The 27,623-nt window shown below is 45.9% G+C and overlaps 1 protein-coding gene across 3 annotated transcripts; it reads right to left on the bottom strand.

The window, feature by feature from the left end:
- Positions 1-157: 157 nt before the first annotated feature.
- Positions 158-27,563, bottom strand: EDC3 (enhancer of mRNA decapping 3). Of its 3 annotated transcripts, none has more exons than XM_080396008.1 (7): positions 27,374-27,563; positions 24,801-24,982; positions 23,082-23,395; positions 15,842-16,177; positions 6,766-6,919; positions 4,981-5,198; positions 158-3,858 (listed from the first exon to the last, which is right to left on the bottom strand). In XM_080396008.1, exons 2-7 carry the CDS (start codon positions 24,962-24,964, stop codon positions 3,524-3,526), a joined length of 1,521 nt encoding a protein of 506 aa, XP_080252134.1. In that variant the 5' UTR covers positions 24,965-24,982; positions 27,374-27,563; the 3' UTR covers positions 158-3,523. The 3 variants fall into 3 exon arrangements, with proteins under 3 accessions (XP_080252134.1, XP_080252133.1, XP_080252135.1); XM_080396007.1 differs by having other exon boundaries at positions 24,801-25,004; positions 27,345-27,561; XM_080396009.1 differs by having other exon boundaries at positions 27,345-27,524.
- Between the last annotated feature and the right edge of the window lie 60 nt (positions 27,564-27,623).

The raw sequence follows: 27,623 nt of genomic DNA, 5'->3' as shown, positions 1-27,623 counted from the left end.
AGCAGGAATCTCTGCTGCATCGGAGGGCAAAGAGCGAGGGTGCATGGACTGACCTCCCCCTCGTCCCTGCTCCTCGAGCAGCGGGAAGGCTTGCTCCAGCTGCAGTGTCAGGCTCTAGAACAACAGCGGACAAATAAACAGCTGCACACGAATAGCACACATGAATAGTTGCACTTTTATTTCAGGGCAGCCCCCAGTAGTGGCAGGAATTAGTCATTACAAACATTAGGTCACAAATGGAGTATCAAGCAGTGACAGTGCAGTGATCTTCACATGTTAGTGACCAGAGCAGCACTCGTGGGCAGTTCCTAAGATGGTGGTTAAGGTTGGGGGTAGAGACTATATCAAACACAGCTAAAAAAAGTGTTCCATTCTTTGAACTAACTGGTGATGTGAGGAAAGGGGGAGAAGAAGGGACCCAGACCCTTCTCACACCTGCACATAAGATGCATTTCACACGGGTGAGGCCAGTGCTTCCACAAGTCAGCCTGCCAAATGCCCAAACCCACTCTCACCCCCAGCAAGCAAGCACACCGTAAAGTTCAACTGTGTCCAACACAGCCCAGAGCTGCCTGATGTGCCCTAAACACCGCACAAGTAGGGACTGGGAATCCCTTTCCTTCCCTGAGGGTTTGTACCCTTGTGTTGTGCAATACTGCTCACTGTATTAATTTTTTTTGCTTAAACGTGGGGAACCCTATTGCTGCATGGCTGGCAACGCACCGGGGTCTTGGTGCTTCCTGGATTTGTCCAGCAGCAAATAGAGATGTGATTCCAGCCGCCATCCCTGCAAAAACATCTTCACCTGGTTCAGTGCCCTCCAGCCAGTGGCACAGCAGCAGAGTGGCAGACAAGGACCCTGTGATGAAGACTTGAATATTTCTACACACTGTGCTCAGTGCATACAGTCTACAGTTTAATGGTCAAACCCAGAAGGGGCAAGAAAAGCTGCAGCCTGGTTCAAGAAAAGCAGGAATAGAAACAGCAAGTTCTCTTACCGAGTGTCTTGAGCAAAGGAAGTGAAAGTAAGGGGACTAAAGCTAATGCTACTACAGCAACAACCAAGCAAAGTCATCCACCTTTTTAACCCAGCTGCTGCTTCTCTGCCTGGCTAAAGATTAGATGAAACTGAAACAGCCAAAGAAACAAGGCAGGCAGAGGGAAGCCTAGCATCTGCATGTTAAACATCCAACCACAGTGCTATTCCTTCCCAGTGCAGCTGAGTCAGAACCACAACTTGTTAAATGCCACTAAAGTTCTAGCTGAAACATGGGTCACCTGAGGAATAGGTGCTCCAGCTTTGCCTTTTCTGCAGGAGAGGAACTGCTCGAGGGCAGAGCTACACCCGTCACAGCACCGACAAGCCCTCGAGCCCCTCTGTGCGAGTGCTAAGGCCACTCGGAGTAAGCCAGCGGACACGGTTCAGTCAATCCAACCCTCAGCTGTGACAGAAGCTTAGGGGAACCTGGGGTCCAGACACCGACAGGGGCAGAGCCCTTCATCCTGCTGAGGTAGATACGGCACAGTGCAGGTGGTTTGGCAGGGGAAGAGACCCCAGCGGGCTGTGGGGGTGAGCCCCAGCACCCCCCAGCCTCCTGTCCTTACAGGCTGGGTTTTCCCCCATCACTCCATGCTTCCAGATGACATCAATTACTCCACTGCTTCTTTTCAACTGGGAAAGTCTCTTCCCTCAATACACCTGGCCTTTGTTCTAAGCAGATGAAAGGGAAAGACAAGTGCCTGACCTGTAAATCCTCACTACTCAGAGCACGAGCGGGTCAGTAGGTTTGCTAAGTGGGACTCACCTGCTTAGCAGAGCCCAGCGAGAGCAGCTGCAACAGCAGGTGACCATTTTTAGATATCCCTGTGCTTCAGCTCTCCTGGAGAAAAGGCACTGTTTCAAGCTCTAAAGCTCTCCCAGATGCCAGGAACAGGGTCTGTGCAGGGTACCAGAAGAGCAGCAGAGCTTCAAGTACCACCCACACTCTTGGCACTGGGAGCAAGGAGGGAGCTGAGCGCCACTTTGCAAGAACAGGGACCCTGCCTTGCCTCTGCCCAGTTCCTCAGAGGGAACAGCTCGCCCTTACAGCACCTCCTGCATCACTCTAGGTTCAGCACCTCCCTGGCTCAGCAGGCACAAAGCCTTCAGAGAGCAGCACAGAGCCAGCACGATGGACTCCCAAAGCCAGCTGAGCTGAGGGTTTCTCAGCTTGTCCCTGCACCAGGGTCAACAAAATGAACACGGGAGAAGATAACCCGATGCCTCCTGGCAGCACGTGGGAAGCAAGTGCTGCACAAGAGCAGTTAGCAGAGCAACCCGGGGCAGATCCTCTACAGTAATTCAACAAAACCCGCCTGCCGTTCCCCTCCAGAAGGGCAGCAGCTCTCACCACACCATCCCCTACAGGCAAACAGGACCCTGTGAGCTGAGGACCCAAGGCCCTCCTCAAGCTGGTTCCCAGCACACAGACACACACACAAGCCCACCCTATACGCAGGCTTTGAGTCCAAAGGGAATGAACGGATCCGTGACCTACTTCCCAAACCACATCGAGTGTAGAAGGGATACTGGAAGCACTGGGGGAAATATCACCTGCACCATACACCATGCAACAAACTGAAGAGTGACACTGCTCTGCTTCACTATCCTTTCCCCAGTTCAGCCACTCACTGTGCCAGAAAGAAGGGGGGAAAAAAAAGAAAACCAAAAAAACAACCCCCCAAAACCCCCACACAACTATCCTGGAAAAGTTCTTTTCCAAAACACACCTCATTCCCGTATCCTGGGTTTCACCCACTAAGCAAACAAAAAACCAACAAAGTATATAAGCAAGTGAGGCCTAGCTGAGGACATCAGTGTTCCCAGAGCATGTGAAACCTGAGAGCTTCTGCTCTTGACACAAGCTTTCCAAAGAGGGAACGCTCTCCTTGAGGAGCTGGAGGGTCCAGGAGGGAGAGCAAGCTACAACTGCCTTCAGAAACATAAAACAGGGGAGGGGAGTCAAAAAGAACAACGGAATGAAACCTTGTCCTCCCTCCTGCTATGACTGCAACAGAAGGTATTTCTACACAATCAAGGGGTGCTGTTCCCAGCAGGATGCCCTCGCTGGGTCTATCCACCCAGAAGGACAGAAACACATCTCAAATCTCCAAACCACCCATCACTTGTACCACCTCCACGTACACCCCCTCATTAAAGAGCCTCCTGGCTGGGGCTGGGCAGCAGCAGCCGCCTTCACTGGGGACAGACACCATCATCCTGCATGTTCCTTCATACAATGGCACAAGAGAATGAAAACAGCTTTGCAGGAACATTCACTTCCTCCTCTTTTTGTTTCGTTTTATGATTATTCTTTTTTTTTTTTTTTTTAAACACACAATGTTTCTTCTGGAAGGAAAATTCTCCAGAACTTCACATCCTTAAGGCGTCACGAGTTTACTAGTCAGGATCCACTGGACAGCTTAATTTGACAGACCTCCTCCTTCTCTCTTCTCTCCCTTCAGAGCCATGGCTGGATGGGCTCTAAGTGGAGTGCAAGGGGATGACGAATTTGCAGCCGAAAGGCGAGTGGTAGTTTATTCCCACTTCTTGAAAGACCTTCTGGGGAATGCCAATGTCACAGAGGTACACGCGCCCTGCCCTCTCGCCCAAGGGCAGGGGCAGGCCCAAGGCCAGCGACCACTTGGCATCGATGCCCTGCTCCATTTCATTTATCGGAGGGTCTATGCTGAGGACGGGTGCCCGGTTCTGGTTGGCCCAGTCCACAACTGCTTTGTACCAAGGCTGATCCCTCAAAAAGGCATTTTCATGACAATCCAGGCAGTTGATCACTAGGTCAACAGGGGTATCTGGGAGATCTGAAAGAAACACAAACACTGCTGAGTGCTGAGGATCAACCTGAAACCACGAACTGAGGCTCAGTGCCTTCCCCCCCTGCACTGCCAGCAGGTCTCACTGCATACAGCCTGGTCTTACCTGTTGTCATTGCTGTCCTTCTGCAAAAAAGACACTGACACCAATATTTAAAAGCTCTTTAGCACTCTGGAGAACATTCACAGACTCTCAGGTACAAAAGTCTCCTCAAGTGGTCAGCACGTGAGCAGCCCTGGATGCTGCTGCTGAGCTGGCTCACCAGTCCAGGCAGCCCAGGGAAGCAGCACTGCTCTCTCTCTGTTATAAAAGGACCATTTTATATTCCACAAGCTGAAAAGAAAGCTATTTTTCTGGAGCACACCAACCAGCTCTGCTATGGAAAGGCAGCTTGAGCTGCACTGCTGCCTGCCCCACTGGGCTCCACCAGTCTCAGTGCACTCACCTGCTCTGTACCACATCCACTGCATTCCTTTTACCCGACGGACCACAAAGTCCTTGGTGCAAAATCGCTTATAATCTTTACTAAGAGGCAAGTAGCTCAGCCAGCACAACACAGCCCCCCACGCTGCCAAAGCGGAAAACATTGTGCAGTGCCCTAATTCCCAGGTTTGTTTCTCCCAAGTTTAAATGGACCAGGCTTAAAACGAACACTGGTGAAATGACAAACAGAAGCCAGCTCTCTCACAGAAGATGGAACATTGGTTTATTCTAGGGCATACTAAGAGATGTGAATGTTGACAGCTGCTGGGCCTAGTTCAGCAAAGCTGCCTGCTTGATTTGAAGCAGCAGCAGGATGCTCATTTGCTTGCAGTTTCGATGTGCTCGAACAAGGAAGGCCCTTATGCTAAGACAGCGGCTGGCCTGACTCAGATCCACGCAGCAGCTCTTCCATATTTGTTCAAACAGGAAACATCTGCACCAGCACAACCGCTCCAGTGTTGAACCTCTCAAGTGGCTGCTGCCCTGCCAGCCTCCGGGCAGCCACCTGCCGGTGGCAGTGCCACTAGATGGTGCCACCGGGCCAGGCAGGCAGCGGGGAGCCGAGCCGCGCAGGTCTCTGCCAGGTGCGGGGCAGCCCACAGCAGATCTGCTCCCCAGCCGCTTACCTTTGACGCTGGACACCTGCTGGCCTTGCGTCTTGCCGAAAAGGTTCAACTCGTTGGTGATGGATTCCAGCATCTTGACAAAGTTGGGAAGGAAAAGGATGACGTGGACGTCGTGGTTGGAGAGGTGCCGCCCGCAGCTGATCCCCTGGGCCCCCTTCACGTGGGGGCCGCACAGCAGGGCTACCGTAGGCCGCTGATGCACGTTCTTCGGATTCAGCCTGAAACACAGACAAAAGGGGACTGTTAATAAACCCCAGGATCTCTTACCTTCTTCCTGCAAGACAAAAAATTAAAAAAAATAATCACTACAATGTAAATTAGCAGGTGTTTTGCAAATCTTCCGTTGCCTCTGAAGAAGGAACCCACATCCTTTTGTAGTGCTGATGCTAGAGAGCTGCTCTGCCTGCACATTCCCTTCCAGACTTCCTTGCACCCACAGCAGAGAGCACAAGGTCCCGGTCTTCCCTAGCTCAGCATGAAACCAACTCATACTTTCAAAGCAGGGGCATTTGCACTGCTCGTGTAGCAAGCAATTTCACTTTTAGGAGGTTTTTTTTCTTTGTCCCTCTGATTTTAGAAGAAAGCTGTCCTATATAACCTTAAAAATATGGGCTGAATTCTCTCGTCAGCAGAGCCACAGTTAAAAAAATGAAGAAAAATAATTTCTACTCCCTAAGTCTCAACAACTGCAAAATAAAGCTGATCTATTTAAATGGCCTGCAAGCCACCAAGGGTGGCTTACACTAGGATTTTCAGTTGATAAAGTCAGTGCTGCTCTCAATCAAATGGTCAGGTCCCTGGTAAAGCACTACCACATACACATATGGAGAGTTAACGCTTACCTTCCATTTCCGGAGCAAATAATTTGGAGCAGCTATTAACAACATAAAAATACACATGCAATTGTCTGCCCACATCAACAGCTATGTAAGGCACACCGCTACGCAGGCACAGAGCAGACCTTTCAAAGGAGTCAGAACATATATTCATGTGCCAAGCAGTAAGTGCACTCCAAACCTGCTAGCAAACTGGGCCCCTCCGAAAGGGCAGGATATTCTCAGTTTTGGTGTAGATCCCTGAAAGCTAAGTTAGCACTGTGAAAAGCTAAGCAGCACTTTGTTTTCATGAGCTGGCTTTTGGTTTTATTGATATAACTAATTTGTACCATGTAAAAACAACAAAGGAAAGGTTTCCTTATTTGCAAAAGGGACTAGCTTGCTACATATTCCACAATGGTTCAATCTGCCTTGGGCTACACCTGCATAAAGCTCAGTTCCCTGGAAAAACTCCCACTAAGCAAGAGAGAAAAATCTCAGGTCTGCCTGTTCGGTCTTTAACTCAAGGGATACTTCTGCTTCTGGGACACAGGAGCCAAAGAGAAGCCCCCAGTAAGTCACCCACCCAAGACGGTATGTTCAGCCAGCCCTTTTCTAGAGAGAGGAAAAGAACAGTAAGAACATGGAAACCTACTGTAAGTCTCTCTCCTACTTCAGGAGCTTGAGCCTCACACTTCACCGTTTGGAAACAGGCTGATGCAGGAGCTACGAAACAGGTCTGCATGGCATTAAGATGAGGGGTTTTTTCTTTCAGAGGCAAGGAAGGCAGAGTGGTGACAGCTGCCTCCAGCTGCAGGACCACTGAGGGACTAGAGCAAGCAGCAGCAGGCACTGACTCAAAGGTAACCTCTCCGGCTCTTCTCCCTCAGCCCCACTTAATGGAGCAAGACAAGATGAGCCCTGCTTAGAGGGGGCAAACCCGCAGCAGAGCAAAAGGGAACTGCTTTACCTGTTGGGTCCCCCAAGGAGACTCAGGGCCATCTGACTTGCGCACACTCCTGTCATCTCCAGCCTCCGCTCCAGAGTCAGCCCATGCTTCTCAGCAACTGAGAGCAGCTTTTTGTGAAGCTCGTAAGATACACTTGGAACAACCAGCCCGGAGTCTAGGGTTCAAAGAGAGGGGAGGGAGGAAGACAGAAATGGGTATTATCAGAGATTTTTCCAGAATGCTGCAGACTAGTAAGGTTTTATGTAACAGCACTTAGAAATAATGACAGTGAAAAGGCTTATTTAGCTGCTACCAAGGGTCTGCTTAACCCAGTAATCCAGGTCCCTTCCGAGACCATCAAATGAATCCAAACTAGTGCATCAGAGTCAGCTTACTCTGGGCGAAGCAGAGACAGCTAAACACAACTGCTGGGCTTGGAATAATATGTTTCCACAAAAATTCAGCAGGCGCCTGGCAATTCTAGCAATGCATGGACTGAAAAGGCCTTTTTGACTTACAGGTCACCAGTGCTTTAACCCACACTCAAGCACATCTAAATGTTCCTAATCACTGTGAAAGTCAGAAGAGCAGCTGTGAACCAGATTTCCCACCAAAACAGCTTGGATGCATTATGCTTCCTGACATCGGTAGTGACCAGCTCCAAACTTCCAGCCCTTAACCCACATATCACAGCAAAACAAGACATCCCACATTTACTAGGGAGACATCCGCACCACCTGAGCTGTTGTCATGCCAGAAGGGCTGGCTTCAGATACAAAAGCTGAATCATGACACACTGAAGCAGCAGGCAAACGATGCAGCTGAGAGAATAAAGCCTGCAGAAAAATACTTCTCAGACATTTTTGACAGCCTGGTCTGTGAGCCAGGAAATGCTCCAGCATGTGGATGAAGGGAAAACAAACAAGAGAGGTTTTGTTAAGCACTGAGAACAGCGCCTGCAGTAGGCACTGGTACAATCCTTCCCACTCACTTCTACAGTGAGCTTGCCTGGCATCTGCAGGTAAGAGAAACACAAACCTGAACAACTCTTCTGGCTGATTTTTTTTTATACTTTACTTCTTCCAGGAGGCCAAGCTGACACTGACTTCACAGAAATCAATCCTGCAATAACATCTGTAAACTCTCCTGGAAACAGATACAGAGGATTCCTTGCTGCCAAAAGTGGATCAGTTTGAGGAGAACCACAGCAATTTTTCCGTGGTGTGCTGAATAGTGGAGGGCAAGGAAACTGAAAATAGTTACTCATGGTGTACAGAGAGAGAAGCACAAAATGTAAGTGACAGGTGAGAAAACTGCTGCAGCAGCCAGCCAGATATCCCTGAATACCTTCAGCCACATAAATCAGCCTCTTCATTCTAACTTTTCTCCAAAATAATTCTGATATCCAACCCCTTTTGCTCTGTGTTTAAGGATTTGCAGCTCTGTAGAATCAGAAACAGGCTGTTCTTCCCTAGAAACATCCTCCTGCAAGGCCTGGATGTCCTTAACTATCTCCCAGCTAAGGAGCAGTGCAGCTTAATTCCCTCCCCATATGGGACAGCCACATAGCTGGAGCACAGCTGCCACCAAGAAAAACTCTCAGCTCCTGCTGTTCACATCACTCACAAGCACTGCTCTGAGCTAAACAAGCAATTCCAGCAGAGTCCAGCTGGGAAAGGGTTCTGTGAATTTACTGTTAGTTCCTACTCTGGGACAGGCAGATGAGGTGCACAGGAATCGGGCACAATGGGTCAAAAAGGTCCAGGACTCAGACCGATGCCTGCTAGAGCTCAGGCATGATGCCAAATGTCAGGCCAAAGCGTGAACTCGGTCCTTCCATCAGCACACACTGCTTCTGCAGTGTTCAACGGCCAGCAGCCCTGACTCACCCTTGCACTCCCATCAGCCGCTCTGCCTCTGAACTCGGGGCAATGGCAGCCACCCAGGTGCTCATCGCAGCCCAGCAGGGCTCGGACCGCCTGCACTAATGGGGAAGAGTCGTGGGAACAAGACATGCTCCAGGGAGAATGCTCTGCAGTGATATGAGCTCAAAGAGGAACAGCCACAGCATATACATCCGCTCAGAGAAGAAACCAGTTACTTGTGGGCTCAGGCTCTTTTGTAGCCAAAACAAATGTGTGAAGAACCAGTTGTAACAAGCAAGTGTCTCATTCAATGAGAAAAGCAGCATACATTTTAATTGTGAGGAATTATTTGTACTGCCCTATTTCCCCAGGGTGCCCCAGTCACAAACCACTAAGTCAAGCTACGGCACAAATGGCAGGTTTTGTACATCTCGAGGTTTTCAGAGTCAAATCGGAGGTACTCCTGCAAGGTAACAGCAAAATGTTGTGGAGCAGATCCTGCTGAATCCTCCTGGCCTTCATTTCTGAACACACCAGCTAGTGCTTTGCAGATAAAGAGGGCCCAAACGTGTTCAAACACTTGACCTTGCATGCTAACTGCCGATTAAGCTACTTCTGCTAATAGTCTTTCATTACATGCAGCACACATGCAAGCATGTTATCAAAGTCATTTCAGACTCCTGATAGCAGCCTCTGAACATTTGGAGTCATAAGCCACTAATAATCCTAAGCCCGTCGCACTAGTCACGCACCTGCCCTGTGTTCACACACCCTCTTAGCCTCCAGAGTCACGCAAGGCTCGGCTCTGCCTTTCCCATTCACACTTCTGCTACTTCATCAGGTCTTGTTTTTCAAGCTTGAGGGAGGACTTGGAATGAATGACCTGAGGTCAGGATCTCTCCAAATGGTTTCATGGGATGCATCCTCTGCTAACCTGAAACTGGGGGTCCCAAACTGTACTTTTGCTCCTTCTAATTTGCAGGACCACAAATTCCCTGCTTCGATTATGCACAAACTCTCCAGCTGGAAGGGTGAGTTGATTTACATTCTGTACCTACCCGATTTTAGCAGGACTACTGCCAAGGCCGCCTCTGTACCCATTTACATCTTTCCCTCAATCATTTTCCCCAGACCACGAGCTTTAGTAAACCTGCATTGACCATCAGCTCGATGCAACTCAGTGCCCAGTGGGTTAAAGCAAAGGGGGTAACTGGGAGGCAGGAGGCATGAGATGAACTTGCATTTAGCATGACAGTGCTACACTTTGTCCTAATTGCTCCCTCTCAGAAGCAGGCTTAAATGCCAAGAGAACTTCCCTTCTTCGCACTCACGCAAGGTCCAACCAGTCAGACTGGCTTATCAAAACCAGGCCGAGGGGAGTTAAATAAACTCTGGCAGAAAGCAATCAAGGAGGCGATGTGTAAACCCACAAACAATAACACTACTGCAACAAAACTGAACTCCTGCCAACTTTAATTATGTTTGGGTTGGACAGAGCATCTTTATTGTCTGGTAATGAAGGTAATAAAATAAATTAGCTCAGGCCTTTTAATATTAAATAAATGTATTTTACAGCTGCCTGGAAAAAAAAAAGGCAGATATAGACTAAACACTTTTGTGACACGCAGAGTAGTGCTGAAGCCTGATTAAACATGAAGTATTCTCCATTTATGAGGCACACTCTATGCCGGGCACTACCACTGCGAACAAGTTCTCTCCTCAAGTTTTGCTATGCAACGTTACACACGTACTGGTTGGATTAAAACACCCTATGCCAGCAGAAGGACTGAGCTAACTCTCCAGAATTTAAGAGGTTTTCCCCAAATAAGCCCAGCGCAACATTGCTGTCAGAATTCCAAAGGCCTGCCATGCTTGCTGTAGCAAAAAAAAAAAAAAAAAAAAAAAAAGAGAGTTGCTGCTGGAGTAACTCAACATGTGAGCCCCATCTTTTGACTATTTCAGCAGCTCTCTAGCTGCTAAAATAAATACAGGCAAGCTGCAGGAATGGATGAGATGGAACTAGACTTAGGATCTCCTGGAAGCTGCATGTAATGCTGTTAGTTCTTTCCTTTAGCAATAAATAACTCTAGGTTCCAGAGCCACACAGCTTATGGTGTAAGATGCGGCTATGTGAAGCAGGTATAACTCTTGCCCAGTTTAGGAAGATGAGGCATTACTTTGCAGTCTTTTTCTGGTTGTAAAGCTGGAGCCACCTGCCTGCCAACTCAGCAAAACAGTTACTTGCCCCACAACCATGAATGATTTTCTCCATAACCTTAAGGGCTAGATAATTAAAAATAATGATGACTAAAAAAAGTAAGACAAATTCTTTGAGTTCTGGCTGACCTTCCAATGTCAGCCTCTCCCAGCATTAGCGCACAATTCACCCCAGCTGAGCAAAAAACTGCCTGAGGGACAAAGAGATTTTGCCCCATGACCGCTTTGTTTTCTCCTGCCATTGGACAAAATGAACTTAATTTGCACTCTACTCAAAGATCCCAGAAACGCTTCACACATTCAATATACAGAATCGCTGTAAGGCAGTCATTCATAAACTGAAGAGCTAAAAGCTACAGAGAGCAGAAAAGTCAGTCAAGGACATGGAACACACACACAAAAAAAAGAGATATACTGTCAGCATCATCCTCACAGAACAGACTCAGCCTCAGTTTTGTAGTCTGACCCTGGCACATAAGCTCTACCTGCTGCACTAATTTACTTCTAAGCGAATATTTTCTTTCATTATCTCCTTACCATAGGGAAAAAAGGTTTCTTGAAGGACAGGCTTGAAGTCTGGTTAGGGGGAGAACAGAGAAATACTGAGTCAGATTTTTTTTGAGCACAGTCCTGCTTTCACTTGACAAGTTCTACAGCAGCCAAGTTCGAAAAAAAACCCCCACCACTTACTTTCCAGAAGAGACACTGAGACAGAAACAGCATATTTTCTACACTAAGCATTAATTAGAAGAGGACCTGCTTCGGACAAAGCCTTACTAGTACATGAGGGAAAGAAATACGTACCTTACCTATGTGGCATACAGCTCTCTACCCATTCCCAGTGTGCTCACAAAGACCCTGTCTGGCCAGACACCACCGCTCAAAAAGCCCGGCTTTGGGTACAAGCCCACCGCACACATCTGCACCCCCCTACACTGCAAGGGAAACCAGAAAGGCGAGGTGGTGTGGCATATGAGAATTTCAGTCCCATTTGATGCCCACAGTCCAGGTGAGGGAGGTTTTAATCCAGTATAATCATCACGAACTGGAACCCATGGTATGCATGTGGTACATGCTACCAGTGACTAAACAGAGTTGAGGAAAGGAGAGATGAACTGCAAAAAGGAACCACCTGTACAGCCTGCTATGCTTCAGGTTGTATTATACAGTTACTGACGACAAGCAGAGATACTCCATCCTGCTGCAAACTCCTCTGAGCTCCAACATACCTGCAGAACGTTGGCTTTGCACTTACTGCTACAAGACCCGATCCCAAAACAAGGTGCTGTTCAAACACAGATCATTTCAATGCTGATAGCCAACAGAGGAACCGAGACAGAGCTATGCCAACACACATGAAATTCTCTAGCTGGACAGCTCAAAGCAGAAAAAAAGACAGCTCACACAAGGATCAGCCCTTCCAGGGAGGGGGATTTTTGTTAAACAGTTGCACTCCTCCTTTCAAGCATCGTGTAATGCTAAATAAAGAGACAGATCAATAGCAGCCAGCCCTAAAGAGTAAAGACTAATTATATATTTGGAAGTGATTTGTATGTGAAGCCCCAGGAACAGGCTCAGCTCAGTCATGCTCAAAGACCTGGTAAGCTCTATTAGCTTCAGGTTTTCATTTTTGTTTGGAACAGATCCCATCTTCATTCCCTGCTTACTTCTAAAACACATGCTAGTGTACCTACGTGACAGCCGGGCTCCATAAAATTAGCTCTCAGAAAAGCATCCTGGTAGACTGAAGTGTTTATCAAGCTTTGCTTACATCCTACACAAATCAACTTATTTTAGTCAGTAATAAAAACAGACTGGAAGCCCTGCAGATTAGTCTTTTAGAGAACTGGCATCAACAGTTTGCTGGTTTTCCTGCTGCACATCCTGGCTATTTCCTAGATCCACAGAAACATGGCATAAAAGAGCATGCAAGGATTCACAGGCTTCTTCCACAGGTAGAAGAGCTGGATATTAGCTCACTGTCAATCACCAGCATCACTTTTTTTGTGCTATTAAAGCAGACAGAATAATCACTGTATCAGCCAGAGCTCTTTTAAGACAATCAAGATTGGATTAGAGTAAAAAATTACAAAGTACTTATTTGTCCTGTAACTAGGAAGTGCTTTTTGCAAGTAGAGCTCCCCTTTGGAGTCCAGGGAAAAGTCTGTAGGGAGAATTCAGAAGCGGAAAGAAAATTTCTGCCACAGATATAGCCAAAATCATGGATTTGGGGCTACTGGCACTCTCATCTCATTTCAGCGGTTGCTGCTCTTTGAGCCACTAAGAGGCAGGCTGCCTACAGTTTAGCATCCTCCTCCCAGCTGCTGAACAAAGAAATCAGGATTTATTTTCCCCCCCCCCCAAGTGACAGCCCATCATTACTCCAAACACACCGAATATCTTTCTGTCCCTTGGAGGGCTGACTCACTACAGAAAACGCTAGACTGCATGCCAGAAACAGCAGGCAAGTTACAACTGTTTACAAAAGCTTTTGCTAGATAGCCATTAGCATTTCCTAAGTAAAAGTAAACTTCCTCAGAGGACACAAAGGAAGTCACCCTCTGTGGGAAAAATATAGAGAGAAATACAGCACTGGGATACTTTTATCATCATTCACAGGACTGTGAACATGCCTGGCTCAGCACCGGCGACAGGGAACTGTAGTTGTCAATACCCTGCCCGTTGTGTGACATGACAGCTTTTCTTCCAAACAAATCCAGAATTCCATAGGGGAAACTAATCACCCAACAGTAGCTAATGAGGCTAGCAAGACCCTGCAACTACAGAGGGAAGTCGTTCACCACCCTCCCTGCACAGGCTTGCCAAGAACAAAACAAGAAAACAGCAGCCCTTTCACTGGGCTGCTCCCTTCAGCACACTGCAAAGAAAGAGCCAAGAGTTTCCATAGTGAAAGACGATGGGAGTTTAGCAAACATGATTTCATTTTCACCCCCTGAATTTACTTACTGATGCTTGCTGCTTATTGCATGTCAGAGTCCTCCTCCCAGGAACTGTACTGCTAGAACACCGTATTAGCCATACTTCTCAAGCTGGCAGCTAACAGTAGGTTAGCTTTTGTTTCAGACTAGACATACATAGAGGCCCCGTCTCCTCTAAACAAGCCAGCTGGAAGATGAATTGACAAGCAGTAAACTTAAAAAATAAAAATAGTAAATCACATACAAAAATGAAGAAGCGCTTATTCACACAGCACACAGGCATCTGGTGGAGCTTCTTGCTACAGGACACGCTGGAGATATTGAAAGCTTGCACAGATATAAAAAGCAGTAAGTTAAATTAAGCAGAAGGAAAAAAAACCCTCATCAAAAGCTATTAATATTGAACTAACACTTCTGCTTCAGGAAGTCTTAAAATCATGAAAGACAAAGCACTCAGGAGAAAGTCTCACTGCACGTTTACTCTGGTTTTTTCACTTTTCCTTATAAGTATCCTTGAAAACACAATACTGAGCTGGACAAGCTCTGATACGACCCAGTATGTTTTTACCTCATTCAAGAGCAGAACAGATCCACAGGAAGATGGATGATATGAATGGAAAAAAATTATTTTTTTTTTAAATAAAAAGCAGCAAATCATTACAAGTGAATCAGCTTTCTCCTCTAGTGTTTCACCGCCCAAACGGAGTTTCTGGGCCGAGAAAGAATGACAGATCAAGGACCTGATCACACTTCTGCTCAGTGACCAGCCCACCCAGATACCAGCTATTTAGTGTCTCTCCACAAAAAGATCTGAAATTTTATTTCATCCTGATGTAGAAAATAAGTGTTCCTGGAATGCCAAAGCTCCTTCACTCCTACATTTTTCAAGTGCTAAAAAGCATGCAAACAGAAGGCAGGACACCACAACTAGACTAAAATTACAGGAATTGGCACCTAAATGTAGCATAAAGCACATATGCTGTACTTGATAGCATGTATATATACAGAAATAAAAAGATTCCTTTAGTAAAATCTATTCACACACATAAGCAGCTCCTGTTGAAAGCACCATTATCTGGTGCTTGGCCAAAAAAATATACTACTGAACATAAAATGAGAACAATTCTACCCTTCCCCAGAGCCATGGATTAGGAGCTGAATAGTCATTCTCTGCACTGTGATGTTAGGAGTGCTGCCTCCCTGCAGCCAGGCAGCTCACTGATCCATCCCGCTGCCTTCACCTCCCCCCAGGAGTCTATGCAGTGGCAGCAAGGACCAGAAATCAGACTTGCAAGAGAACATCTGTGCAGCAGCTGGCACCAGTGAGCTAAACTAGTTTCCCCTGATGATACACTTCATGAATACTTCAACTCATGCATCTGCCGTGAAGTTTTTCTTTCCTTTTACAGTTAAGATGAAGGTAAAGCAAAGGAGAGACAGACACAGCTTGCTCTCAGCACACTCTCAGTCTTTCACACAGCAGCAGTGGACAGTAAGTTGCAGGGAGACCCCACATAAAACGCCTTTTGTACAATGAATGTTAGGAATTAGGGCTGGGAAGAGCCAGAACTGTTTAAACGTCATTGGTGTAAAAAGAAAATTCTGCAAAACCATGCGGAAATATGTAACTACCAGCCAAGGAATATCAGGAGCACATGACATCTACTTTTTATCAAGAAAGCACAAACAATGACATGCTACCATGTACCAGAATCCTGAGACCATCCCTCCCTCTCAAGAGCCAGCCATCAAGTCCATGCAGGTTCATCATGCTACTGAAATCAAAGGATTCAAATGGCTCCTATTCAGTTTACATTCTTGTTATCCAACTATCGGCTTTGTTCCCTACTGCAAAAACACTTACCTTGTTGCCCTATCTGAATATATTTTATCTCTGATATATTGCAAAAAAAGGTTATATGTAGATACAAGGCACAAATCCAACTTTATGTAAATGAACACCCTTGCTTGTACCACATTAAGCTGATAAGACACCCCTTGGGGAAAACAATCCAACACATATGCCCCAGAAAAGTGGCAGAGTTTGCATCCTTATCAGTAAGGGACATGGCATACCCGTACAGAACTCTTTGCTAGCATTCTGGGGTACGACAATCCTTCTGTAGACTATGGGCTCCGATTCCAAGATGTTCTCATCGTGCCGATAGCGAGCTGGTTTCTCATTTGGGGTCCCCCGGGAACGAGTGCCGCTCCTCCTCTCGTAAGTTTCAATCTCTTCAAACACAGCTGCCTTGTCAAAAAGGGCCAGGTTCCCTTCAAAATCAAAATCTGTGTCTGGGATTTCGTCAATGTCATCCCCAAAGCATTCATCATCTTTGCTCTTCATCTGCCCGTTTTTCAAGCCACTCTTCTTTGGAGTCACTTGGTTTGGATGACGGCTGCTGGATGACCCTAAACCAAAATAAAAGCAAGTTGAAAGTGTGTCGTAAATGGAAAAAGCCACATTTGCTCATACAGTTTCACAGCAAATTTTGTGAGAGAGAGGAGCTCGTGCTTGCAGTCCACCAACTCAAAGGATATGCGCTTCCCAAAGAAGCTACAGCCCTCACCTTTGGCATTACTCATGCTAAGATAAGCTAACAGAAAAGAGAACAAAAGCATCAGAAGAGAGACTTTCAGGGACTTTCCATCTCAGCAAGGTTAGAAAAACAAGCTTGACCACAGTAGCAAAAGAAGTGCATCTCCACCTTTTTTTTTTTAATTCAACATGGTGTCAACATTAGTGATAAGATAATAAGCTAGCCATGATCTAGGACAGTTTTTCTCCTATACTGAGCTCATGTTCACTCAGGCATGTGGCCCAAGACTTTCTCTGGAATTTCCCTAAATTTCAGAAACTAATGTAGGTGTTTAATTCCATAACAGGCTGACCACCTATTAATGATCATTAAAGGAGAACTTAAAACCCTGAATATAAAGCATTTCTTTCTCCTTGCACTTGCTACCATTAAGTACACATTTCTGTAGTGATATAAGTCCACTTCCTTATTCCTAGTTCATTATTCTACTTAATTCATCACCTTTCATGTTTAAGTACACTTCTTTCCAGTCACAAGAAATTGTGAAAGCCCGATTTCTCTGGAGTAAGACAGATGAAAGTTTCCTCATTGCCAGCTTACAGCTGGAGCCCAAGGACTGATACAAAATCACGTGCAATTATAAGGCCAATATATCCCTTTACTTGCTTATTTGTTATGCTATCATTCAGGTCACCCCTACAAACTCGGGTCCAGACAATACTAATCTGTTTGCTATACCTATTGTTACAATATGCAATTAGTAGAAAATATTTCAGGCTAACTTCAGCAATTACAGGTATCACATACAGTGTCCAACAGATGGAGTAAGAGTTACTATGCCAAAACTGCTTCCTCTACTAAAGTATTTCTTATAGTTTAAGACAATCACTTTTCTGAGTAATTTCTACGAATGAATTTATTGACAGAAGCCATTTGATAACACAGAAACAAACCATCAGCAATTTACTAGGATGATGTGTGTTCTTTATATACCCCCTCCATAAATAAAAAAGCAGCATTTCTTTGTCTTTATACATTATTTCCCATCAGTGAGAGAAGACAGGAATAATTTCAAGTCATCTAAGGATACTTAGACAATACCCCAAAAAGATCTGCAATAGGCACAACCTTCATGGCATCCCACAAAGTTACTCCTCACCTTTGTAAGTGCAGACAAGTCTAGCTTGACCTTGACAAACCCCTCCTCCTTCCCCCTGCCTGGAAAGGCTTATCTGTAACCTTGGGTTAGACTGGTGGAGCAGTCGCAAGCTGCCAAACAAACCTGAGCTCTGGTTTCCCACATTTCCCAAGCGTGAAATCCTCCACTCCATCACCAGGAACAGCACTTCCCTAGAAAGCGAAGGGCCTTCCTCCTGTCAATTGTTTCTACAGGAGCGTTCATTCATCTCAGGGTCAGGACAGGAACTGCTACACTCAAAACCAACGTGCCGGTTTTGGCCAAGTTAACAAACAGAACTCATCTCTCTATAGTAAAGTTATTCAGTAACTCAATTACACAATTTAAATTGCTGCCATTAACTCCAGAACACCCTTATGACCACCTGAAGCCTTTACAGAAAGCACTACAAAAACAGACTGGAGCAGAGCATGCATCCCTGGAAGATACAGATGGGCTTGCCTGTGGCTCTCAGACACTTACCATGGACTTTGTGAGCTCTGAAAAATTTGTTCTACAGCGTGATACTAAGTTCAATAACACCATATCTAACTTATGCCATGCTGAAAGATGGCTTGCTAAGGATATATACCTGGTTTTATTCTCAATTAGGAATATGCTATCTCAGTAAGGATCTTACCCCATTTATTTTTCCCCGTATTTTAGACAGCATGTTGCTTGTCTGTTCTAGAGAACTGTTTAAGTGACTAGCCCGAAAGCTTTCCCAGCCCCACAGCAAGAAAGCTCTGTAAAAAGCTCAGCGGCTCCTTCTCTGGAGCCTGTCTCAAGTACTTGAGCAAAGCAAAACAGACCCAAACACCCTAAACACTCCCTCTCAAAAAACTTCTTCAGCTTTAGTCTCCAACCATGCCATAGTCCAGCAACAACCAAAGCACGCACAGGAAGTCAGTGTCCAGTTATTTCACACCTTGAAAAGCCAGAGATAAGACCCGAAATCTTCAAAGCTTTGCAGAGTCATCACTCCCCAATAAAAAAAAACAAACAACAACAACCACCAACCACACACCAAACAAAACCAAAACAACCCAAAAAAGCCCCACAATGACAACTCTCCTGGTGCAAGTCCTTTATGGTTCTGGGGTTTTGGTTTGTTTTAAATATGGCAAGAGTTTGAGTGCTCAACTTATACCAGTTTAAAAAGTTTTGCTCAAGCATCCCTAGCAAGCACTGAAGAGACTGGAAGAATCAATTTTTCCCAGCTTTATCACCTGGCCTAATGAAAGATGTTAGCTTTTCCCCTTCTTCTCCAACACCTTTATAGCTATAGCACTGCTATGTGAAATAAAAGATCTTAAAGGGCATCCAAGAGATTCATGAGTATAACCTGAAAGGAGGCTGTGGCGAGGTGGGTGTCAGTCTCTTCTCCCAAGTAACAAGCGACAGGACAAGCAAAAACGGTCTCAAGTTGTGCCAGGGGGCTTTTAGACTGGATATTAGGAAAAATTTCTTCCTGAAAGGGTTGTCAAGCCCTGAACAGGCTGCCCAGGGAAGCAGTTAAGTCACCATTCCTGGAGGTATTTAAAAGACATATGTAGACATGGCCCTTAGGGACACGGTTTAGTGGTGGACTTGGCTGCACTGCGTTAACGATTGGACTTGATGATCTTAAAGGTCTTTTCCAACCTAAATGATTCTATGATTCTACAAAGTTATGACAGCTAACAGCATAAGTCTCTTGCAGCAACACAGCTACCCTGCCTTCTAACCTCACTGCATCATGAAAATCCCTGACTACAGCACAAAGCCAGTTACTTCTTCAAAACAGCAGTATCAGTACAACAGCCAGCATGAAATATTTATTCTGCACATACTGGAGCAACTGAAACTACCAGCACAGCATTGTGTGGTCAGCGTTGCCACACTTTGACAATACTATTTATAATAATTTTAAATTACTATTAACTACAGGCAGTTCATTTTCAGACAGTGATTTTCAAGCTGCTGGAGACATCAAGGAGTTTTTACATAAAAACAACTGGGTGAGTGCAATACACCTTTTGCCAAGAAGCCACTGAAGGACAGATAGTAGAGTTCAAGAGTTGCTGGTGACAAAACATGATTTAGGACAGAGGAAAGGGTAAGGCTTTCTGGCGAGGAGAATTCCAGTATGCAAGCTGTGACCACTCATTTACATGCATAGTTTTGAGAGAAAGGAAAAGCTTTTTACTAATGCACAACTTTCTCTGCTGTGAAGGACCCCCAAACAAAAGCTGACAAAAACCACTCCGAAGTTGTGTACAGCTTGGTATGGAGCTTGCAACTGCCATTACTGACAAGGGAACCGCATCCAACACTGCTGCTACCAGCCGCACAAGACCAACCAGACCCAGTCAACACAACAGGCTGAGTTCTCCCAACGCTCGCAAACTCCAGGTCAAAGCAAGTCAAGAGACTCTGAATTCAGATGAATAAGCTGGAGCCTACACTGAACACAATGGCAAAACAAGCATGCTTCTTGTGTCAATGTCAAGTGTTATGACAACTCAGTCTGTTCCTGTTACCCAACAAGAGTTTTTACACTCATTGCCAGATTCTTCTGCAAACAACTCCACGCTACCCTCAGCTGACCTGAAAAGCAAAATGTGGAGATAGATGCACCACCATGCAGTGGATCCAGGGGACAGAAGCAGCTGATGTGAGCAGTGTGTTAATGCAGCTTTTCATTCTGTCAGCATTTGAAAAGCTGCAAGAACAATGGCTGGAAAGCTCCCCAGGCTCCCCTGCAGACACAATGAATGGGAGCCAAGACCGCACCTCATCAAAACAAGACATGCCGGCATTGTGGTGGGCAGCTCTCTAATCCATACCAATGGATGCCAACTCCAAAATACTGCTGACCCACACAACTGGCTGTCTTTTCATGGACTGTGTTACAACCTCAGAATAGAAGTTGCTCAGAACACAGCACAGGCCTCCAACGAACTCCAAGCAGTTACGCGGTGCTCTCTTAAAGCATCTCCACCTGGACAGGCAAGAAGACTGGCAGCTAATTCCATTCAGGGAAAAGAGAAAAGCCTAAAAAGAGGGCAAGGGGATGGCAGGGAAAACTCAGGCAGAAGAATCTGAGATAAGGCTAACAGGAGAAGTGTCCATTGCCTTCCAGGGCACTAGCGTGACACACCAGACCAAGCCGTTGCCTGAAAGCTGCTACTCACAGCTGCGCTTGCCTCCACAGCCTAATCCAAGCAGCTACAGAAAGCCAGTCCTTCCAGTCCAGCTCCTTCGGATCGCAGCTTCCAGCGCCTCTGCCCTGTGTGTGTATGCATGAAGCTTATTAAGGAGAACAGCACATGGCTCCCCATCAAGCTGGCAGCTTGACGCTGCACAGAAAAGCGCCTCCCTCAAAAGATAAACAATACTTCCCAGGCTTTTTTTGTTCCTTAGGAAAAAAAAACTTTCATGTATAGCACACAAGCAAATGTAAAGTCTCTAGTGAGCTGGCCGCCTTCCTGCAAGATCCCTGTGGGAGCTTTTGCTGCCAGCCCTGGCATGAACAAGCCTGGTGCCAGCACAGCACAGAAGCCATTGTTGTGAAACCTGCGTTGAAATTTGTTGTTTATTGATTCTTGTCACACAAGTACTTTGAAGAGGGAACTTTGTCCCTGACTTAGCACGCTAAAGGGCATCAAGAGGTCAACTTTCAGCTGTAATAAACCCTGTATGTCTTAAGTTCTAGATGACATCTCAGCCCACTCTTCCCGGATGCCTGTACCCAGCACCTCCATAGAGCCAGGACCTCTTCCATCCCCCTGCCAAGATTCAAGCATCATTTGCCCTACTCTCCAAATACACACATTTTGGAGGGTAAGAGTTTACTTCTCTACCTCACTTGTTCTAAAACAAATCCAAGCTAACAATAATCTACAGCTAGCACCTTGCTCAACTTCTTTCAAAATCTGTAAAAGAAAATCTGACCTCCTGTTGTGCTCATGTAAAACCAACGCAGGCTATTTATGGACCCAAGTGGTCTGAAGCACTCACTGCTCACCCCAGACCTACCAGACACTGACAAAACAGCGGTAAGTGAGGTAACCCTCCTACACACTCCATTCAACCAGAATAAAACAAAGCAGAAGTTATTTTAGACACATAGGTAGCTGACATTGAAGTCTGAAAAAGTTTTCCTAAGAACAACCAAAGTAACATACTCAAACAACTAACTGGAATTTAGGAAGAGTTGGGGAATCAAAAAAACAAAGTTAAACCTGAAGGAGTCACAGCTCTCTTCCTACAACAAGTACTACACAGTATTTAAGCCTGGGTAGAAGTAAAACACTCAAAACCAGACAGGCTTGAAGATGGTCACCAGGCACGCCAAGGAGTGCACACCTCCCCCTCCACATTGTTCTGGCCTTTCTCCTCCCCTCAACCCTATTTGGCAATCATTTAAAGAAGTGAATATGAAAAGAGTTGCAACCCTTTCAGAAAATAATGCAGCTGTTGGTGGGGGAGGAAGACTTCCAGAGGTCCAGGCATTTCTCCACAAAAATACACCCTTTGATCTCCCCGTTTAACTGGCCTTGCCCACCTTGGTTTTGTTTCTTTTCTAAACACAAAAGCAAGGGGAAAAAATGAAGTCATGGAAATACTCTGGATACGTACTGATGCTTCAGCAATTAAGTCATGGAAATATTCTGGATATATATACTGACATTTCAGTAATTGCATGATGAAGATCTGGAAAGGAGCATAGCCCAGGGGACTTTAAGAAGAGAAGAACATATTCAGTTTTGGCACAGCATGAGAGCTGGCTGAAGATTTTATGAACAGAAATAAATATAACGGATGCTTGACTTTGAGATGCGCCGATTGTATCTTTACATCATCCTCATTACAGCCCGTTAATTTGTATTTTTAACAACACAGCAAATAACATTTGTAATTAACTTGCAGGGTGATGTTGTAATAGGTTATGGTTATACAGGCTTTAAATAGAAAAGCTTTATAATATTGCAATTTGTTTCCAGTTCCTTTTAGAGGAAAGACGGAGGCTGGCACTTGCGCAATTTTCAAATAGGAAAGATGGGAGGAATGAGGAAATCGCTGTAACTGGCATTATTCAGCTCTACAGTATTTCTAACTGTAGATGTATTTCTAACATCTGATGCTGGTGAAGCAGAATAACACACAGGGTGGGACAGGGAACATCTCCACTAATTAAACCTGAATATTCACCTTAACAAAAAAATTGTTAAAGAACTATTTGCTTTTTAGGTAAACAGGCGTCACCCACACTTCTCAGAAATGCTGCAGTAAAGAAAACACCAGTACGTTGTTCTTCACACGCTCAAGATTATGGATGAGATTGCATCACCATCTAAGCATAACAGATCTGAAGATAAGTGCCAGACATTTGGAAGATCTGTACTTATAATACTTTGAAGCACAGCTTGTGAAGTCTTTCTCCTCACTGTTTAACTTCCTCTTCTCCAGACCTTCAGGTGGCAACACAAGCATCAAAGCAAACAGAGGAAAGTTTGCAGCACTGTTTGAAACGTTCTTGCCAAAAGAGGGAAGATGTTGCAGCAGTAACTCAGGTAGGCAAAAAGGAAAGCTGCAGGATAACACCCATACTCACAGGAATTGTGTCTACGACGGAAGCCTTTGGATTGTGTCAGTGTTTCCACGTGTCGATCCATGTAGCTCTTGGAGCACTGTTGCTGTGGAGAGATGATAATATCCTGATTCTTCCCGTCTGTTCTCCTTGGGATATTCTGCGGGGCACTGCTGGAGATGGGCTTCTTTAACACTTTCCCGGTGCCATTCTGACTGGGACCCACTTGGCATCCAACCCCAGGGATGCCCATTTCTGTCTGCTGCAGATCCCCACACTGTCTGCTGTCCCCTGGCCCTGGGATCTCCAGAATTTTCAGCTCCGTAATGTCACCTGCCCTAAAAACAGGAAAAGAAAAGCAGACATTCAGGAACTTAGCATTCCAGGTACCTCTGCAAAACATAACCCCTATAAAAAAATCTGCAACACTGTACAGTGTTTTCTTTCCAATGCCATTATCAATAGAAACAAGAAAAAATAAAGTATTTTAATTCTTAAGCACAGAGAATATTTCCACAGACATCAAAATATTACATGGAAATGGCAGTAATCTTCAAAACAACGATTATTTCTATACTGCACCTGGATTTTATTTGAAAGGTTGTTCCCAGCTGAAATGGGAATCAGTCAAGCAGAAAATGGAATCAACTGGCACAGATCTTTGCAGAAATCTGCAGTAATTTAACAGTTTCTAGACAATATTAATCTCAGCCTTGAGGCTACTATTACTTTTAATCTGTTTCTACAGAAAGCTACCCTTAGATTAGTGCAACTCATGCTCAGATAAGGATGGCACTTCCCGCTTCCTCAGAAAAAGGATAAGGAAACTAATGTAGCACAAGCCAAAATGAAACACAGAAGTCATCATTTGCAGTGATTGCAAGAAAAAAAAAATCATCAAAAATTAATGTCTTCTATTTTAAACTTTGTCCAACTGGGATACAAAAGTAGCCAGAGCTTGCTACAGACGTTCACACTTCTGGAAGAATATGGTTATTGTCTCTCCCCACTGTCTCTCTTTAAAATCCAAGGGGAAAAAAAAATAGACTTCAGGGAATCAATCTTATTAAAAAATCAGTGACTCAGAGTCTTAACTATCACAATATGCCAGGTAACAGGAAAATTTCCAGTGAAGAGTGACTCTTTATTTATTCTTTTTAAGCACAGTGTTACCAGGAGCTGGTGGGAAAGAACTCCTGAGAGCTACAACTCCCTCCTGTCTACACAGAGGAAAGAACGTAGCAGGAGGCAGAGGGGATGGAGCTGGATTTAGTCACTGCATTTAATTGTATGAGGGCAATAATTTTAAGTGATCTACCACTCTGCCTTCTCTTCTGTCATACTTTAATTAGATATAGTATGCATGCTGAGAGCAAAGCTTTAAGAGTATGCCATCCTTCTCAGCTGCCCAGAAACCTAACAACAGTGTGTATACACAAAATACATATACAGATACACAAACCTATATATATATACACATACACACACAGAGTCTCACCCACAAATAACCTCCAAGTGTGAGCTACACCATTTCTAACACTAGGATCACAGAGCCAGAAAATAACCTCCTGCGCACAAACTAACAGAAACATGAGAGGCACTTCTCATCCAAAGATGCTCAGTGGCAGCAGGGAGATTTAAGGCAAAAAACTAGTGTCTGGGGAAAAAGAAAACAAAACCAAACATCCAGACCACCACAGACCCTGCCTGAAAAAAGGGAGGGGGGGAAAGGATGACACTAACCTGAAGGTGACTTCTGGCACGAGGCACTTGACCCCATTATGGAAGGGCCGCGTCAGGGAAATGGTCTGGCTGACCTGATCCACAGCAGACACTCGTCCTTGGTAGACTCCCAAGCTTTCTCCACAATTAATTGACACAATGCTCCCGAGCCAGTCCGTAGCCATATTTCTGGCACACAATTGCTGTGAAGAGACACAGGCCTGGCTGTAACAAGATGCAGAAAGTGACAACCTGAATCAGCACCAACTGCATCCCCCGGCCCAGAAACCTGGCTCCCACCCAGGCTCCGGCTTTGTCAGCTTCTCTCTTCTTTGTGGGTGGAAATAACATCCATACAGACACTGGCAATCACAGCGAGTGTGTAAATCCCTGGATGGGGCTTCGCCTATACAGTTGTTTGTAATGCAGATCACTGTTTGTATCATTAAAGGAATAATTTTCTAACTGAATTCAAGACTAACAGCTTCCAACAGCAACATTTAGTCCTGTCTGTGGGCATGCTCCCTATAATTTCAAACAGAAATTTTTTTTCACTTCCCTTTTTAAAATTTTGACATCTGAACACTGGGGCAGGACAGCTTTTGTGAATACTCAGCAGTGAGAAGATTGATCTCTGCACTTACAAATGAGAACCAACACCTTTAATGGAACAGACAGATACAGAGGGGAGGGAAAAAAAACCCAACACTGGAGTCCAGGACAAAAGCCTTCATGCTCTCCAAAGCCAGGAGTATTAATATTACTGCCACAATTAGATAAATGAAAAAAGGAAGTTGCACTCCTTTCTAGTGCCAAGTCCTACCAGAATACAGGGGGAAAACCACACTTTATTTAGTTAGATGCTCAGTCCCACATAATTCCCTCAGTTTTGATGCTTGACTGAACTTGTATCAACACACTTTGAAGCAGCTAAGCACATCTTTTGATCTGAGATTTCTTCCTCCAGACAAAGAACACAGGAAGATGACAGGCTCACTAGCATCACAGTAGCGTGGAGGAGCTGACAAGCTCATAAATGAAAATTACTACCGTATACATTTGCCTTTCATTCTGTAATTGACAGTAACAGGGAGAACGCTTAATATTTACTCTACAGAACACAAAGACAGAAAGCACAGGAGATAACCCAGGAAGATTAACATCAGTATATAAACCACATTTCTGTGAGAGTCATTTTAATTCTCTTCAAGCCCTTCCTGTCCCAAGCTTCTTGGAAAAAGATGCAAGGGAAAAAAAACTGGAAATAACTAGGATGTATACATGCTGCCAGAAAAAAAACCTCCTCACTTCCCTCAGCTTTCAGGGGACTGAAAACGGGACACTTCAAAGTGAAGCAAACGCTAAATTTGGTGACCAACCCATAAATTTGTCAGAACCATCCTCCTCTCTTTCCTGTTTCGGTGTATTTATATTAACCCATTATAACAATGTCTGGATTACAAAATGACGGCTGATAAAAAGCACTTTCAAAACACAGATAACACATCCCCAAGTATCTTCAGTAAAACTAAAATTTCACTCCCTTTCCTGTTTTTTGTATCTCTTTTTGAAAACAAGGGAATGAGTTCAGTATGTCCTACCATCTTTAGAAGGATTCTTTACAAAAAATAAGTCTCCTTTACCAAGTCAAAAAACCCCCAAAAAGTCTATGTTTGCATACAAACATAAACCAAACCAAGGGAAACTCCTCATCTCAAAGGAGATTCTACCACTTTGTGTGCAAATCATTTAGAAGAGCGAATGAAATACCCATGCAGTGAATAATTTACTTCATCACACGTGAGAAACATGAGCACATTTGTTTGTTTACATACAAGTGGAAAGTCAAACCTCCTGTCTAATATTGGGTTATATTCCAGGGTTTTTTCGCACAACTGATATCTTGTATTCCCCCACACGTCTTATTTCAAGTGGGTATTTTTGAAACGCCTGACATTCTTGCAAGTTTCAAAAGAAAGTAAAATCAGAGCTTACTCAAACATGCATGCAGCACTTTAATAGTTTGTAAGCAACAACTTAGCATGTGGTGAGTCAATAGCTTTGCACAACGGACACTGCTGGTTGAGAATAATAATGCCACTATGCACGTTGTCTCCAGCTGCTAGATGAGTTAGCACCGAGGTGGCTTCTTTCAGTTACGAGGAAAGCAGCCGCAGGGCCCACCCGCTCCGTCCGGGGGGGACCAGCTGGCGTGGGATACACGCTCCCAGCGGGGCTCGGCTCCGCCGGCTGGGCCCAGGCCGGCCCCCGCCGCAGAACACACACAGGCCCGCTCTGCGCGGAGCCCAGCTAGAGGCCTCGGTGCCCCGGGCGGGCAGGCGCTCGGCCCAGCCTCCACAGGCCCTGCCCTCCCCAGCCGCTCCCCGGCCGCAGCCTCCCCACGGCGGCCCCAGGCAGGCCAGGGAGGGCCCGGCGACACGGCCGCGCCTCACGGGAGGGCCGAGCGAGGCCCAGCCCCCTACCCGGGGCCCCGGCTCTTCCCGGCCCGCTCCCGCCGGACCCCTCGGGACGAGGGGACGGGGAAGGGGAGCGCCCCCGCCTCACCTGCCCCCGCCGCTCGCTCCCCGCCTCACCCGCCGCCTCTCCGCCGCAGCGACGCTCGGCGCTACCGTCACTTCCTGCCCCGCGCCCCGCCTGGGAGCGGCGCTCCAGCCACCGCCGGGCGACCATAGAGAGGCGCGGAGGAGTCGCTGCTCGGCGCATGCGCAGTGCGACGGCGCGGCGGGAGCCGGGGCCGGGGGGCGGCTGCGCCCTGCGCGCGCGCGGGAGGAACGGCGGCGCCCGTGCTGCGAGCGCCGAGCGCGTGCGCGGTGCGGGGCCCGG

Source organism: Falco punctatus (assembly GCF_963210335.1).
Source record: "Falco punctatus genome assembly, chromosome: 7".
Taxonomy (NCBI): domain Eukaryota; kingdom Metazoa; phylum Chordata; class Aves; order Falconiformes; family Falconidae; genus Falco; species Falco punctatus.
This window is presented reverse-complemented; position numbering and strand designations above follow the sequence as displayed.

Coding starts and splice junctions, on each gene's coding strand:
- EDC3 (XM_080396009.1), bottom strand. CDS start 27,503: ATGCGCCGAGCAGCGACTCCTCCGCGCCTCTCTATGGTCGCCCGGCGG. Junction 16,178..23,081: donor CCGTCGTAGACACAATTCCT/GTGAGTATGGGT, acceptor ATTTTGGTTTAG/GGTCATCCAGCAGCCGTCAT. Junction 3,859..4,980: donor GCAGGTGTCCAGCGTCAAAG/GTAAGCGGCTGG, acceptor TGTTTCTTTCAG/ATCTCCCAGATACCCCTGTT.